General features: G+C 29.7%; 1 protein-coding gene across 2 annotated transcripts in view; it reads left to right on the forward strand.

Moving 5' to 3' along the window:
- LOC107438179 (DNA ligase 1) overlaps nucleotides 1-16,775 on the forward strand; it is a 65,345-nt gene that overhangs the window by 36,466 nt on the left and 12,104 nt on the right. For both annotated transcript variants that reach the window (XM_043049995.2, XM_043049993.2), the window contains exons 14-19: nucleotides 1,332-1,569; nucleotides 2,644-2,745; nucleotides 10,101-10,369; nucleotides 10,655-10,856; nucleotides 13,030-13,236; nucleotides 14,520-14,736. In XM_043049995.2, coding sequence (XP_042905929.1) covers nucleotides 1,332-1,569; nucleotides 2,644-2,745; nucleotides 10,101-10,369; nucleotides 10,655-10,856; nucleotides 13,030-13,236; nucleotides 14,520-14,736 — 1,235 coding nt within the window. The remainder of the gene's footprint in view (nucleotides 1-1,331; nucleotides 1,570-2,643; nucleotides 2,746-10,100; nucleotides 10,370-10,654; nucleotides 10,857-13,029; nucleotides 13,237-14,519; nucleotides 14,737-16,775) is intronic.

Here is a 16,775-nt window from a genome sequence, read left to right on the forward strand (position 1 = left end):
TCTGTAAATCCTGGAAATATAATTGAGTTTGGACATTGTTGAAAAGACAAGGGCTTTGTAAATTTTAGATTACAGTGACCTCTCCCTTATGCACCATCTCTTTTATGCACCTTTTTCATTTATACAACGATTTTTATAGATCCCAATACATTAGATAGGAAAATAATGATAAACAAACTTCGTTTATGCGTTGCTCTAAAAATAAAATTTTCAATTATGCACCGAAATTTTAGGCTAATATTTTAATTTTTTAATCCTTTAAATATTTTTTCCTTTTTAAAATTTTTTTTTAAATTCAAAATGAAGCAAATAAGCAATCCTTGTTAACAGATAATAGGAAATATATGTTGTTAAATCCTATTGAATTTGCATCCCCCTGTGACCTTTTCATTTTTGCTGTTTCTGGAAAGACATTCTTTCTAGAATTTTGAATAGGGTGTCTTATCTGTTACACCAACAACAATGAAAGCCCATTCATCTTTTAGGAAATGACCATTCCTCTTGTCCAGAGGTTAGTTTTACTCCCATGCTGATTTCTAGAAAAAAAAAGACACCTGGAATACGAAAGATGAAAGAGACCGTGATCACTTGCTTGCAGTCAGATGGACATTATGAGTAAATAAAAGGAGGTGATCAGTTTAGTGACAGAAATACTTGAACTACTTATTGTGCAGCATATTATGACGTCAAGTACTTTTCTTAGAAATTTATCATGTGATGTTTCACCCCCTCCCATAAAACTCAAATATTTCGTGAAGAACTGTTCTTTTATATCTAACTAAAACTTGCGAGCGATGAAAACGTGGTGGATGATACTGACGAGATGATAAAGTTCCTCCAAATCACACAGCAGTATTGAAAGCTTTAGACATTATTCCTGACTATTTACAATTTAATTTTGCTTCTGAAACTCCCCCTTATCCCATTTATATGAACTGGAAAAAACAGTTTTTGAATAACGTCTGCAAAAACAAATACAAACGTGTATTGAGATTATTTTGTAAGAAAATAAATTGTCTTAAGGTATGTTAAATTTTTTCTTTGTATAATTATAGTAAATACCAAAACAGTATAAATATTAACATTAAATCTTTAGAAACATATTTATTCATATTGTCACTGCAATTTACGTTGCGTTTTAGAATTTTGAAGTTTTTCACTTATGCGCCTCTTTCACTTATGCGCTTTTTTCTCTTGGCCCCTTACACCGGTGCATAAGTGAGAGTTCACTGTAATTGAAAATTGCTTCAATGTATTTATTATGTATTACTTTAAATTGATTTAAAACACAAATGCTATGTAAAAATTTTGAGTTAATATGCTATTTACAGGCTGAAGATAGTTGAAATTCTTGCAAACTACTTTCGTTCCGTCATTGTTCTGACACCAGATGACCTCTTGCAGTCTGTGTACCTGTGCCTAAATCGCATCGCTCCAGAGTATGAAGGTATTGAGTTGGGAGTTGGTGACATGGTGTTGATGAAAGCCGTTGCTCAGGCTACCGGACGAACTCTCGATAAAATAAGGGCAGAAGTGAAGGAAAAAGGAGATCTTGGGCTAGTTGCTGAGGTTTAATTTTATTATTTTTTTCTTGTCTTTAATCTCTTTTACATGACAACCTTGCTACATTATTTTAAGAGTGCAAATTTTAGGATGTGAGTTAATTAAGCTGTAGAAAAAAAAAGTAATTTAGTCTTTATAAAAAAAAAATTTGTACAGAAGATCTGCTATAAACCGCCATTTGCCGGAAAACACTTTCCTTTGATAAGTATAAACAATGAAAAATGTTGACTAAAGTTTTCTGTAACTTTAATTTTTTACATCATTTATTCAATTGTTTATTAAGATGCTACAAATTTTAAAAGTTCGTATAAGCAAAATTTATAAATTTGTTCGTTATTAACTCTATTACTTCCATAGCTGCCTACTCTATTGGATTTTCTAGTAGACGAGCTTCTTTTTGTAAAATTCAGTTAACTATCTTTGAATTAAATTCCTATTACTATTCAAAATTATATATAAACATAATGCATAACATTTCAAGATAATTAAATGTGAAATTATAACTAGAAATTATTGCAGTTTTTTTATTTTGATGACTATAAAAATCCCTAAAATTCTCAATGTGCGAAATGTTTAGTTTATTTTGCAACAATTATCATGACATTTATATTATTTCTTAAAATCTATTGGATTTCTTGCTATGTGTGTTGGCAGCTATGTGCTTTAATTTTTAAAAAAAAAATTTTTTTTTTAGAATAAACATATAAGTTTATATTTTTGTGTTTTTAGATATTTATATCTAAAAATTATTCTATAGCATTTTATAATTAATATGCTGCAGTTTAATATTGTTGCAATGTTTAAGGATTTGTGAAATGATCTATGTAACAAATAAATTCAAAAAACTTGGAAGGTTTGTGTTATCTTCTACTGTAATTGAGAGAGTTTCAAACGTGCTACAATTTTATGTATTTTACTAAGAGTGAGACTACCCTCAATGAACTAATGCATCATCAATATTCTCAGTCATTTTTATTTATTCTCAAAAATATTATAATTGATAATGTATTGATTATATGATTTGTTATTAATTTAAGACTTGTGAAGATTATTTTTCTAATAAATGTTTTCTACCCTCAGAGTAGCCGAGGTAACCAGAAAGTGATGTTTGCTCCTCCAAAATTGACAGTGGCTTCAGTATTCTCTAAATTCAAAGAAATTGCTAAAATGTCTGGAAATGCTGTAAGATATCTTTTTTCAAGTATTCAATATTACTTAAAAATGTTATCAACAGGTAAATGAAAAACTTTTTGCCATTATACAATCTACGAATTTTGGCACACATTGATTCACTCTTGTAACTAGTTTCAATCCTTTCGTTGTCATCTAATTTTGGCGAAATTCGTTTGAAAATGACGGATTTTTAAAAAAAAAATGTTTTTCCCCCTTTTCAGAATTACAGCGACACGGTGACATTGTCACAAAACATTACTTAGTTCTTGCAGAAAGATTTTTCTTTTAAAAAAGTAAAAAATTTTACTTTTCTTTTGAATGCATTTAGATAATAACTTTTTGACGCATTGAATTTACGCCGATAGTATTGTAAATCAATTGTATTTTCAGCAGTTATGGACATAGATTTTCACGTAGTTTTTAAATATCCCAATACATTTCAAACAAAACGGAAAATTCGAATCTTGCATTTCAGTATTTACTTTTGAAGACTGTTGATTTCTCCATAACTTTTAAATCTGATATTTTTTATACATTATTTTCGAGTACAACAACCTGAACTCGAAACGAAACGTGCATTTGAGTAGTCAGATTCATGTGATTTCGTCAGCGATCTTTTTTTCGGCAAAAATTAGTGTGGGTTTCATGATTTTTATATGAAATATACAGGGTGTCTAGAAAAGAACTCCGGGGTTTTGAGGCAAAATATTTTAATGAAATAAAAAACATACATACATGTTTTATACATGACTGAAAAGCTTACATTTTCAAGTTTTTTTTTACACTTAGTAAAGTTCTATATGAGCCCCGCCCCGTTAGTGGCACGACAGACGTCTAAACGGTATTCTACCTCTTCCCATGTCCTGGCGAGCATGTCTGGGGGGACGGTTGCCACACAATTGACTATTCGTTCCCTGAGATGTTGAACATCACGAATTTTCTCTGCACTTTGTACGGTAACTAAAGACTTCGTTTCTATGAGCCAAATAGCACATTGAGCCTTTTGTTGCGGAGTAGCCATCATTTCAAATTTCGCGACGTCATTTCAAGGTCAACGCCCTGCAGCGTCGCCAACAGTTGATACAAGCATTCCCAATTGGTATGAGTAAAACTTTTTGAGCTACTCTTTTCAGAGAAATCGACTAAATTTTGCTGTCTTTTATAGTTAGTGAGATATGAATTTTTAAAACCCCGGAGTTCTTTTATAGACACCCTGTATTTTTTTTTATTGAAATGATTATTTACAAAATGTGAAAAAAGAAATAATTTGTGCATCCCCCCAACAACAACAAAATGCAAGAATATCACCCATATATTAGAATAAAAAATTATTTCATTTCCAATTAAAAAATAAAATTATATATTTTTTTTTCCTGTAAACACAGCACTTTTGTTATTTTAAATTAGTGACATATATGTGTGTTATTATTAAAAGTATTTTGCATAGAGATATAAGTGTTAGAGAGTTTTGTCGCAGGTTGCTAGAAATAATTCTGCCGCAAGGCATTTTTTAAAAGACCCTTTATTGATTCATACCATTAGTATAAATTTGGTTAAAAATAAGAAAGAAGTTGATATTAGAAATCCAAAAATGTTACGTGCAGAAACACTTTTTAAATGATTGAAAAATACCTGAAATTTAAGCAAGAGAAATGTAGGAAATATTTATTCAAAGAAATGTTTTAATCAAAATATCAATGCAAGATTTTATTTATTTAAATTGTAGAGTATGAATCTCCTCATTTAATTCTTAAAGTCGCTGTAAATACAAATCCTGTGTTTAATTTTAACAACATGAAGATACGAATTTCAATATTTTATTTTAAAATTGTGTAAATATGAATCTCAATGTTAGATTTTAAAATCACGTGAAGACAAATTCAGAACTATAATTTTTAAGCCACTTAAACGCAAATCATAATAGTGGCTTTTAAATCACCTTCTTTTTAACAGCAGCTTATAGAATTTTAGCAATTGTAACATATTTTCCGCGAACAGCGTTCATGTATATTATACAGTTGTCAGTTTATTAATAATCTTATTCCATTGCACCATCGAAAAATAAGAGTTCACTTTACTTAAAATCTTGTGTAACATTTAGAAAATAAACTCATTTAGAATATTGCTTGCTTTTGATAACATTGATATTTTAATAAAAGTGTTCTTTTTCTGATCAATAAGGTCACCATTGTTTAATCGAAATATGATTTTATATCACTTTTTTCATTTAATAAAAGTTTATATTGAGTTATCAAATTTGAAGCTGCTGGCATTAAAAAAAAATATTATCTAAGAGGATTACTGTATACTTCTGAATATAAATCCATTTTTATAACCAAAGAGTAAGCTTTTCCTTTAAAATTGTACCTAAAATTTAAAAACCTTTTTAAAAGCCGACAAAAAAAAAGAAAAAAAGGTGCAGAATCTTTGAGAGTAACTTTCAGCTTCTCTTTTGGACTACCAAGCGTTCTTATTTTATCTTTAATATTGAAGTAAAAACTCATTATTCTTTCCTTCCTACTTTTGTTTTCTTCACAAACATATTAATTACTAGTCCTCATCAGACACTAACTATGAGAACTATCTGATTTTCGAAGTAATCAATGTGTAACTGTTTGAAAAAAAAATCTAATTTTGTACTCATTGGTTGTTTTATGAGAAAAAATAAGTAGTAGAAGAAATTCTTATTAAAAAATATATCTCTTTCCTTTTCCCTTGACCTTTTCCCTTGTTATTTTTAGGCATTATATTATCAAATGTTATTTTATGTATTTATATGTTTTGTTTGCACTATTTCATCATGTTTTGTGTTGCAATAATAATGTTATATTCACAGAAAGGTATTTCTGTTTATTGGAATGTTTTCATAGAATTTCTTGAATTTAACACCAAACATACCATAACCGGTTAAATAACCGCTTAAGAACTTTTGCATCGACAATGCGCTTATCATCTTATCGTTTTTGCACATTTGACTTCATTGCTTTTTCTAACAATTATATAGATGGTTTTAAAAATTGGTATATGTATTTATATTGTGGAAATTTCAATATGATTACAAAAAAAAAGAAAAAATCAGTCAAAGACAAAAAAAANAGAATTTCTTTTTCTTTTTTTTTTTTTTTTTTTTTTCTTTTTTTTTTGTTCACTATATCCACAAAAAATAATATAATCAGGGATCTGTATAAAAGAAATTTGGTTCCGTTAACAGACTCTTCACGAAATACTTTTTCATGAAAACGGACCCTTCACAAAATATTTTATCTTAAAAAATGACCTTTCTCAAAAGATTTTATTTTTTATTCACACTGTTCTCAAATTTGCTTATCTTCATGATTAATGTTTTGTAAGTCGAAAATAGTAATATAAAAAAATGGAAAGCTAAGAGAACCGCTAAGTTATTGTGAAGTCTTTACCTGCGCCCTTCTTTACCTCTCTCCTCATCCACCATTCTTCCTCCTCCGCCTTCCTTTCTCTTCTAGAGGAAGCTGATAACGTCAGTGATCGGCACTCTGACTTAGCATGTAGCAGAACAGAACATTTTATGCTCGCCCTGTCACATTTTATTTATTTCCTTGATTTTGCAAATTTACCTATCTCGCTATTGTCTTATTTTATTTATAATTCCAATCCGCAATCTGGGAAATATGGTCTTAGTAGTGTGGTTAGGAGAGTATTCTAAAGCTTGGATTCCTTAATGTTGATTTTACTTCTTATGTTTTTCGCTATATCTCTAGAACTTTTTAAGTGAATTGAAAGTTTTTTACGCACAATTCTAAAATTCATTTATCCAAAGATAATTCTATGCAAAAAAAATAACTTTTAGTAAATATTTATTATTTTACTTAATAATGGTCAGAAAAATTTTGAATTGTAAGGTGTAAAAATGTATGCATAATTTTAATAAAAAAATTGTTTTTTTGCATGGTAATATGCAGAATTTGATCACAATCGGCCATGGTTCCTTAGAAATTGAATTTTAACTATGGGACTTTTTTTGGGGGGGGGTGTCATAAATCCGAAACCATCGAAGGAAAGGTGTGTTTATTCAGAGAAAGTGCCTTTTTTGTGTTTGACTTCTTAATTCAAAATATAGTCTACACTTATTAATTGCATTTTTGAGTTCACCCCCTCAAGCCATTAAGGTTGAGTCCTAAAGATCCAATTTAGAATTATTTGGGTGGTCCATTTTTTTTTCTTGCTCTGTGCATTTTTATTAATATTAAATAAGTAAACTTTTTTGTTTTATTTTAGTTAATAAATACTTTATATTTATTCATAAAATTTATTAATTAAATATTATTTAATAAAAACTATTTTATACCAATTTTTTTTAAATAAAATATTATAAATTTACTTAATATGTAACACTTTACTTAATATGTGATCTATTGGCTGTGTTTTTTAAAATGTATCAATTGGAGTTATTAAAAATGTAAGTGATTTTGTTATCAATATTCGTCCAAAACAAATATTCGTCATTTGAGTAGTATAGGCTAAATACGGAATATTTGTATGTTCCATCACTAATTTAGTGGCAGCATATAGAAATTTTTTTTGAAAATGTACTTGTTTTAATTATAATTTTACAGTGTTGAGTATAATCTTGCATCTACGAGGCGTGTTTTTTAAGTAAGAACCGTTTTCCCACCGCACTGCGATCGCATTCTGTGCATCCACACTGGGTACCTACATCTCTTGCCTACGCACTGACGCCATTGCAGTCTGATTCTTCCTTGTTTACTGAGTGTTTAAGATGCCTCCGATAATTGTGAGTCCCGTCGACTGTGAAGTACTGGCTGTTATAAGATTTCTTAGTGCTAAAGGCCTAAAACCGATCAATATTCATCGTGAGATCAGTGCAGTTTATGGACAAAACATTATGAATGATGGAATGGTAATAAAATGGGTGAGAGCATTTAAAGAAGGTCGCACAAATGTGCATGATGATAAACGGAGTGGGCATCCTTCAGTCGTTAATGAAAGTATGGTGCAGGAAGTGGACAATAAGGTGAGAGAAAACAGACGCTTTACGATTTCCTCCTTGTGTTTTGACTTTCCTAATGTTTCTCGTAGTGTTTTGTATAGCATTGTGACCGAGCACTTGAAATACCGAAAATTGTGCTCACGTTGGGTACCGAAAATGTTGGCGGTTGTGCACAAAACTAAACGTTTAGGCATTGCATTGACTTTTCTTGAGCGGTACCACAATGACGGGGATGATTTCTTAAGCCAAATTGTTACAGGCGATGAAACATGGGTGGCCTACGTCACACCAGAATCAAAGCAACAGTCCATGGTATGGCGGCATTCAGATTCACCCAGAAAAGTAAAGTTTTAACAATTTCTGCACAAAAAGTCATGTGCGCAGTTTTTTTGAAAAATCTGCTCTGTTCAATCCAGCACAAAAGACGTGGCAAGTTAAAGAAGGGCATCGTTTTGCTGCATGACAATGCCCGTCCGCATGTGGCTAATCGGACCAAAGATCTCATCACATCTTTTCAATGGGAAACTCTAGATCATCCTCCGTACAGCCCTGATCTGGCACCCAGTAACTATCATCTGTTCCTGCACTTGAAGAAACACCTGGGCGGTCAGCGTCTTCAAGACGATGGCGAAGTCAAAGCAGCTGTGATGCAGTGGTTACAAAGTCAGACGGCAGACTTCTATGAGGAGGGTATTCAAAAACTGATACAACATTATGACAAATGCCTCAAAGTTGAAGGAAATTATGTAGAAAAGTAGATTACGGTACAGGCTTTCATGTAAAATAAAATTATTGAAATGTCTTTTTTTAATTTCAAAACGGTACTTACTTGAAGAACACACCTCGTATTTATAATTTAAGAACTCCTTAAAAGTGGTTTTTGCAATGACAGGATCCTATTTGTGTAAATTCACCAAATCAGGACCCTGGTTGAAAGAATGTGACTTAACATTAATTTTAGATTCACAAATTATGGGTAGTTTTTTCAAAATTTTGTAAAAACACAATCTTTCATAAAATGTCTGCACAGACCCCTGATTATACATGTATTTCAAGGAGCGGGAGCGAACTTTTCGTTCACTATAGCAGGGTTTGACTGTATAATCAATGTATTCAAATTTCTAAATATGATTGATGTTGATTTAATGTACCGTTAAAGAAATGGGTCATTTTCAAAACATTTGCACTTTTGATGTCTCATAAATTTAAGTAATTTCAATTACTGAAATAAAATTTCAAATGACATTAAGAATTCAAATTAATTTACTACATATTCTTAGTAAATGTAGATATATTGAAATTATTATTTAAAAATTATTCCTGTGTAATAGATTTTAATACAGCTTACTTTCTATGTCATCTTTGCCTCTTATTTAACTGCAAACTAAAATTTATCCATTGGTGAAAATTGCATCTCACAGCTTATCTAATATACAGCTTTAAAGTATAAATCAAACATTTCAATGTTGTCTCAGTTACCATAATTATTTTAATAAATTATTTTTGTTGATTTGGCAAAGTTGGTCCTCCCTGCATGGCCTATTTTTATAGATAAGATAGCCATTTTAAAAAATTATCTTGTGTTCTAAGAAAATAAAGCTTTGACAAGATAAGGATGTTTTATTTACATAATTATTTTAGATTTATTATTTTAATGTTCCTTCTTTCTTTTTTTTTCTATTTTTTTTTCTGTTCTATTGGTAAGATGAAATTATGTTTTTCAGTTTTATATAAACATTTCTTTTCGGTTAAACCTGCTCAATTAAAATGACTCTTGTAGTTTTTGTTCACTTTTGTTTCTCTTTCTACCATGCTCATGGTAACTTTATTTATTGACTTTTTATTTATTATTTCATTAAATATTGCATTCAATGTTTGTAAAACTAATATTGAGTTTTTCTTTACAAACTGGGAAAATACAGAGAATTTTGTTTTTAAAAAAATGGTAACCACTCGAAGGGAAATCTATGGGATATTTAAGGAAGATATTTCAGCTATGCTAAACTATGTCATTTACTATAACATTATTTAAGTATATTCAGCTGTTCCTTTAAGTTTTCCAGCATTTAAAACTAGTATAGTTAGTCCAATATAGCTCACACAAGATCACAGTAACTCTTGTTTCCTCTTGATACATTATGTATAATACGTACAGAGAAAACACAGGGAATTTTTTTCCAGATTTGAGTGGCAACTCTGTAGTTGCAGCTGACAATTTTAAAGGTAGTAATTTGAATATTTAATTTTTTTAAGAAAATTTTTTCTGATTTTTTTTTTATTTTAAAAATGACCTATGAAAATAACATTGATATAATGCCTTAAAATGTAAAAAAATTATAGCATAATTTGTATATTAAAATGTAAATCATTGATTTAGGCAATGGCCAAGAAGACCGATAAAATTCAGACGTTGTTTGTCGCTTGCCGAGATTGTGAGGCCAAATACATCATCAGATCACTAAGCGGGAAACTGAGAATTGGATTAGCAGAACAATCTGTTCTTGCAGCTTTGGGCAGAGCTGTTGTTTTGACACCTCCTGGCCAAACATATCCTCCTGATAAAATTGACACCTCATCTGGAATGTCTAGTGAGAAATTCAAGAAACTTCAGGATGAAAAAACACTTATTCTGAAAACTACCTACTGGTGAGAATTGTGTCTTCTTAATATTTAAGTTAAAAAATGTGCGTATATGACGATTGTGTGAATGAAATCCTTTTGCCTGATATTAGGTGAAAGTTCCTTTAATTATATTTTGAAGTTTCATTGGTTAGATAACCTTGCTAAAAATATAGTTATGTGTAAATGTCAACTATTTATTATTTTTCATTGTTTATTTTTATTACCAGCCAATTATATTATATGATAATGTTTTTTATAATAATTATATTAAATACCTTTTATAATTTCAATTACATTTTGTTTATGCAGTGAATGCCCTAATTATGATTTGATGATACCTGTTCTTTTGAAAGAAGGTATAGATCGTCTTTCTGAACATTGCCAACTTTCACCGGGCTGCCCACTGAAGCCCATGTTAGCTCACCCTACAACGGGGATTGATGAAGTGCTGCAACGTTTCGTTAATAATGATTTCACGTGTGAATTTAAATATGATGGTGAACGAGCTCAAGTATGTTAGTTATATCTTTTTCTTTTTTTTTCTACTTAAAACTAAGTTGGCATTGGGAAAAAAAATCTATATCTTCAGTTTCATGTTTGCAGTTATTCTTGGTGAATTAGCTTACTTCAATGATTTAAAGTATTTAAAACAATTCTGCTTTATTCCTGTGTTTAGTTTAGTTTGACAAATCATTTTTTTTTTTAATATTAAGTTATGATTTGTTTGTATTTGATATTTAAAATCAATGCGAAGGATGTTAAAACCGGGGGGTTCCTGGAGAAAATAGTAACTTTGTTAAGTCTTTGAATTAAAAATTCTTGGAATTAGTCATGGAAAGTCATAAATTGGAAAATCTAAAATGTAGCAGATACCCTGTCTATAATACCTGTATATATATTTTGATGCTTTTTTCATGCAGTAGAATCCTAATCGATTGTTTCACATGTGACTATTCATTGCTAACAATAGATACAGTAAAACGAGGGTCGACACAAAATATCAAATAAAGACTTGACAATTTTTTTAAAAGGTTTAGACTTGAAAATTAATAAATTTTGGTTGAATAAATTATGTACTTATTCTATGATGCAATGGAAGGATAAATTAACACATTTAATAATTTGAAATATTTGGAAATTTTGGTTTTCTTAGTACAAACAATAAATTTCTGACATTTGTAGCAGATTGCTGTTCATTTTCTTTAGGTTCAAGTTAATGTAGAGTATTTTATTGTATCAAAGCAAAGGCCTTTCACAAATAATGTTGAAATAACTTTCAGTCTCAATGCGTCAGAGCTGCGAGTGGCCTGACTTGTGACATTTTTCGTATGTCTTGGCCTTCTTTAGCTTTCTATTTTCAGCAGTTGTTGCGAGAACATAAAACGTATTGTTGAGACATTTTTCTCAAACTATAACAAATCCTCCTTTCCTTAATCATTATTATATTATGCAAAGAATACATGATAAGATTAGTATTTGTAAAGGGACCATTAAAACAATATGATGCAACAAAATTTGTATTAACGATCGACGGAAAATCAACTTAATTTATTTTTGATATCTGATAATCTACTGATTGTTTTTCTAATGTTGTATTTTTACTGTTACTAATTAGTAATTTGTTTTTAATTATAAGAACCCCAGCAACAATTTTATCTTGGCACTAGTTGGGCTGAATATGAGTCCTGTATGATCATTTCACCAAGGGACCAATATTGGAATGTCCAGATTTTTTTAATATTGGTTCTATATAAGGCCAATATTAACCTTTATCAGGCCTATACATGAAGTCCAACTTACATGAGGCTGGGTACCGCAGTTAAAAACACCATTCAAATGGCAGGTCACAACTTTATCAAAATTTTATACAGGACTCTTTTATGTTTGAAGGAACATTAAATATTACTGTCAGATTTTTATCAAGTTGTACAAAACAAAAGTATTGAATTGCAAATTAAAATAAGAAGTAGATTTTTAATTGCATATTAAAAAATTCTGGCTACAAAATTTACAAATGTAAATAATTTCGTCCAAAATGAGTGGTTTCAAAAAGTTAAATCGCAGAACTTCTGCTTGAAAATTTCTGAACACACATGCTAAACTATATTCACAGAACACAAAAAATAGAAAACGAAATAAAAAAGAGCAACATGCATGGTTATTTTTGTATTTGAATAAATGTTTTCTTGAATGCCAAACTTGAGAAATAAATCTTTTTGTACCATTGGTTACAATTTCTGTGAACAAAATTACAATTTCTGTGGACAAAAAGTAATATTTTGTTTAGAAAAGATATTTTATTTACTAGTATTTAAAACAAAAATATTTTCTTAATATTTTTCATAGCAACAAAATAAAAACAATGAAAAGTTTACTGAAAATAGTGTGATAGTGTCATGATTCTGTGTATATATTTAATAAAAGTTAACAATATTATAAAAGATTTTGAAAAGTATTAAAAGAAAATGCTCAAAGATATAAATGTTTGAAGAACTATACTTCGCTAAACCGGTTTATAATCTACACAGAAAAAGAAATGTTCTCTTTTTGTAAAAATAAAGTTTTGGGAATAATTTAAATTAGCAAGGTTAAATTATTTAGGTTTAATATTAGGTTTAATAATATATTTACTTATAAAAAATTATTTTTTAACTTTTTTATGTTCATATAACATACATTTTCAGATCCATAGAACAGACAAAGGTGAAGTTAAAATATTTAGCCGTAATCAAGAAGATAACACTTCAAAATATCCCGATATTATTGCCAGAATTTCTAAGGCATTGAAAGATACTACAAAATCATTTATCCTTGACACAGAAGCTGTTGCTTGGGATCATGAAATGAAACAAATTTTACCCTTTCAAATACTTAGTACTAGAAAAAAGAAAGTAAGTCAGTTCTGTTATTATATCTTTATGACTAAATGTGTTTTATTTTTTGTGTGTAAATTTTATACGTAACTAAAAAAAAAAATTAGGGGAGCAAGCAGTGATGAAACTTTTGTGCGGTAGTCATGCATGGGCATGAAGTGAAAAATACAGGTGCAATGAAATGCGATACAGAAAAAAGAAGTAAAAAGCAATTGTGTAAGAATTTTAATTGTTTGGAATGGAATAAAGAGCATGAAATGTTTCAAGGCAACAATTTGAAAACATTTAAAAGACAAAAATCTGATTGTTTGGATGTTTAATATGGTATGTTATCCCCCCCAAACCGCCAAGACTGCCACACACCCATTTTGCATAAATTTAACGAGGTAATCAATGAGATTTCGTTAAAGCCATGTGCTCCCCTAATTTTTTTGAGCAGTGTTTGTATATGTATATATATATACATGCACTAGCAAAATACCTGTTCTTTATACGGAGTGAATAAAAAAAATGAAAATAATGAATCAATACTGAATAATGCAAAATCATGCACGAAATTGAAAGGCATATAACGACGCAATAATAAAGCTGAAATAATTTACGTTAGACGTTAATTACGTTATTAAATAAAGCAAAAAAACAGGGTACCCACAGGTAAAAAAAAACCTGAAATTGTCAGGGAATTTGAAACAACCAAAGTAAATTAGGAAAAATCGCTGATTTTTGCTTAAACCTAGAAAAATCGTGCGTCAAACCTGGAATAATGATTGATCGCAATGCCATAAGCTTATTTCCTTATGTGCCAAAGCATGTCGACTGCCGCACACGTGCTAGCCTATCTAGTGATTGCCTTTAAGTGTTTGAAGTCTGAGCCAATGAGATTTATTGAAAGTTTTGCATGTTGTTGTTGAATAGTTGCAGCGTCATTGAAATGACTAGACTCCTCGTGTGGGGAATCGAAGGTAGAAACTAGTGTTAGATTGCGATAAGAGTACTCGGTTTGATACAGACTTGGTTCAACTAAACATTTTGTTTGTTAGTTTGGTGTGGACTTGGGAATTTTGACTCTAACGGAGATAGTCTTTTACACTGGTCGAGATTTATTGCTATTGATTATTTTTAATTGTTGTTCATTAGAAAAATGAGCTAAGCGACTATTCAATTTGAAATGGACAGATGAATGTTTTTATCTTCTAAAATTAATATTAATATCTTGACTGTGACTTGTCAGATTTGCGAACTTTTACTGTATTTCGCTTTATTATTGTCTTAAAATTAAGAACTTAATTCTTCTTCACAAGGATGCTGCTAAGTCAGAAATTGTAGTTCAAGTTTGTGTTATGGCTTTTGATTTGCTCTATTTAAATGGAGAATCTTTAGTGAAGAAACCATTGAAAGAAAGAAGAGAGCTCCTCCATTCATCATTCGATGAAGTGCCTAACGAGTTCATGTTCGTCACCTACAAAGATGGTAATAGTGCCGAAACAATGCAGGAGTTCTTAGATGAGTCCATTAAAGGTATGGTTTTATCTGCCTGTTATGTTTTTATTTTGTCACCTTATAAAAAAGTTGGTAAAAAAGATCTTTATTTCAGATATAATTTTAATTAATCCTGTGAAAAGCCTTTTCAAAATTTTCATAGGCGTTAACTTTAGAATCTAATGTTGAAAACTATTTTAACTAAATAAATCTGATAATGAAATAAATACAAAATTAGAAATAAAGAATTCTATCGAAATTTATTAAAGTTGACTCTCATACAGGGTTGCCACTCCACAGTGAATTTAAAAATAATCTAAAATAGCAGGGAAAATGCAGAGCTTTCTTAATTTTTCCTTACAATCTGGGAAAAAACAGGATTTTTTTAGAAAATACAGGTCACTCAAAGATCTATAAGATATATAAAGATGATAGTTCAGCTATATTATACTATTTCATAAATTATAGTATTATTTGTTCTTGCTTGTTTCTCTTAAATTTTTCCAGCAACTAAAACTGGTATTGTTATCCTAATATAGCACATAAGAACACAGTGAATCGGTGTTTATTCATAATATATTGTGTATAATATATGCAGGGAAAACACAGGGAATATTTTTTACAGATATGACTGGCCACCCTGTACCTACTAAATTTGTTTTGAGCAAATTGGTAGGTGCAATAATGTGTTATTATTTAAATTTGTGGAAGTATAATGGAAAACCGGTGCAAACAGAATGAAATCTTTCACAGTGAGTAGCACTATACCAGCAGTCAAAAATACATTTGAAGTTTATGAATTTACAAAAAATCAATACCAGGTAAGCAGGGGGTCTACCCATGACCGAAAAACATGGCAAGGGGTCTACGAGACAAAAAAGTTCAGGAACCACTGCACTAATATCTTTCTGTGTGATACCGCCTTTAATAAAAACAAATATATATGTTGCTAATTTACAGTAATATAAGCGCTGTGCCTATGGAAGAAAATAAACTGTATATAATCTTTATAATTGAATATGTAATTTTTTTTTAATTCTAATATTATAAGCGATATTCTCACATTTTGTTGGGGGGACACCCAAATTATTTCCTTTTTCGCATTTTGTGAATCATCATCACATTTAAAAAAATCGTGAAATCCGTACCAAACAATATTTTGAAATCTCTTCTAAGAGGAGTTACTCAAATCCGTATTTCGTTTCGAGATTCGGTTGTTCTAATAAATAATATCATGTCAGATTTTAAAAACTGTGGAAATTCAATAGCAATTACTGCTGAAAAAATCAATATAATCATTGCTTTAAAAAGTAAATACTCAAATGTGTGATTCTAATTTCTCATATTGTCTAAAATATATCAGGGCATTATTTGAAAACCACGTGAAAATCAATACTAGTAACTGCGAAAAACACTATATGCACTTATGCCACTATCGGCGTAAATTGAGTGAGTCATAAAGTGATTATTTAAATGGGTGATTCAAATTTTACGTGTAGAAATAATATTAACTGAGAAATATCTGGAATTTAGAAAGCCCCATTAAAATCAATTTCATCAGTAATTAAAGCTTAAAGTAACCGCCGAAAAGTCAAATATCAGAAAGCTTAAAAGATAGTTCTAAGGAAGATCTCATTGCGCATAAATTATTTTTAAAATTATTACACGATTAAAATTTAATCCTAGGTAGTTAAAACATTTTTCATTTAATGTGCTTAGTTAAAGTGCTATATATTAAAAACAGAAGCTACTAAAATAAATGATATTATGAATTTTATTAATTATGAAGTCTACTTAAGGCAGATGTCTCCACTTTGTCGAAAAGTTTTATATTATAAACAGTCAATCCAAATCTTTTTTGCGAACTTAAAAATTAACATTTAAAAATTAAAACAATAAAACAAAACAGTATCAATAAAACAAAATTTAAAAATTAAAACATATCTTTTTATGGATATCATATATGTGCCTCTATAATAAATGATATAGCTGCACACTAAATTTCTTAGAACTATATCTTGTGAAATCCTTGTCTAATTGAAAATGTATGATTTTTATATCGTTATGCGTAAATAATA

This window comes from Parasteatoda tepidariorum, chromosome 2 (genome assembly GCF_043381705.1).
Source record: "Parasteatoda tepidariorum isolate YZ-2023 chromosome 2, CAS_Ptep_4.0, whole genome shotgun sequence".
Lineage (NCBI taxonomy): Eukaryota > Metazoa > Arthropoda > Arachnida > Araneae > Theridiidae > Parasteatoda > Parasteatoda tepidariorum.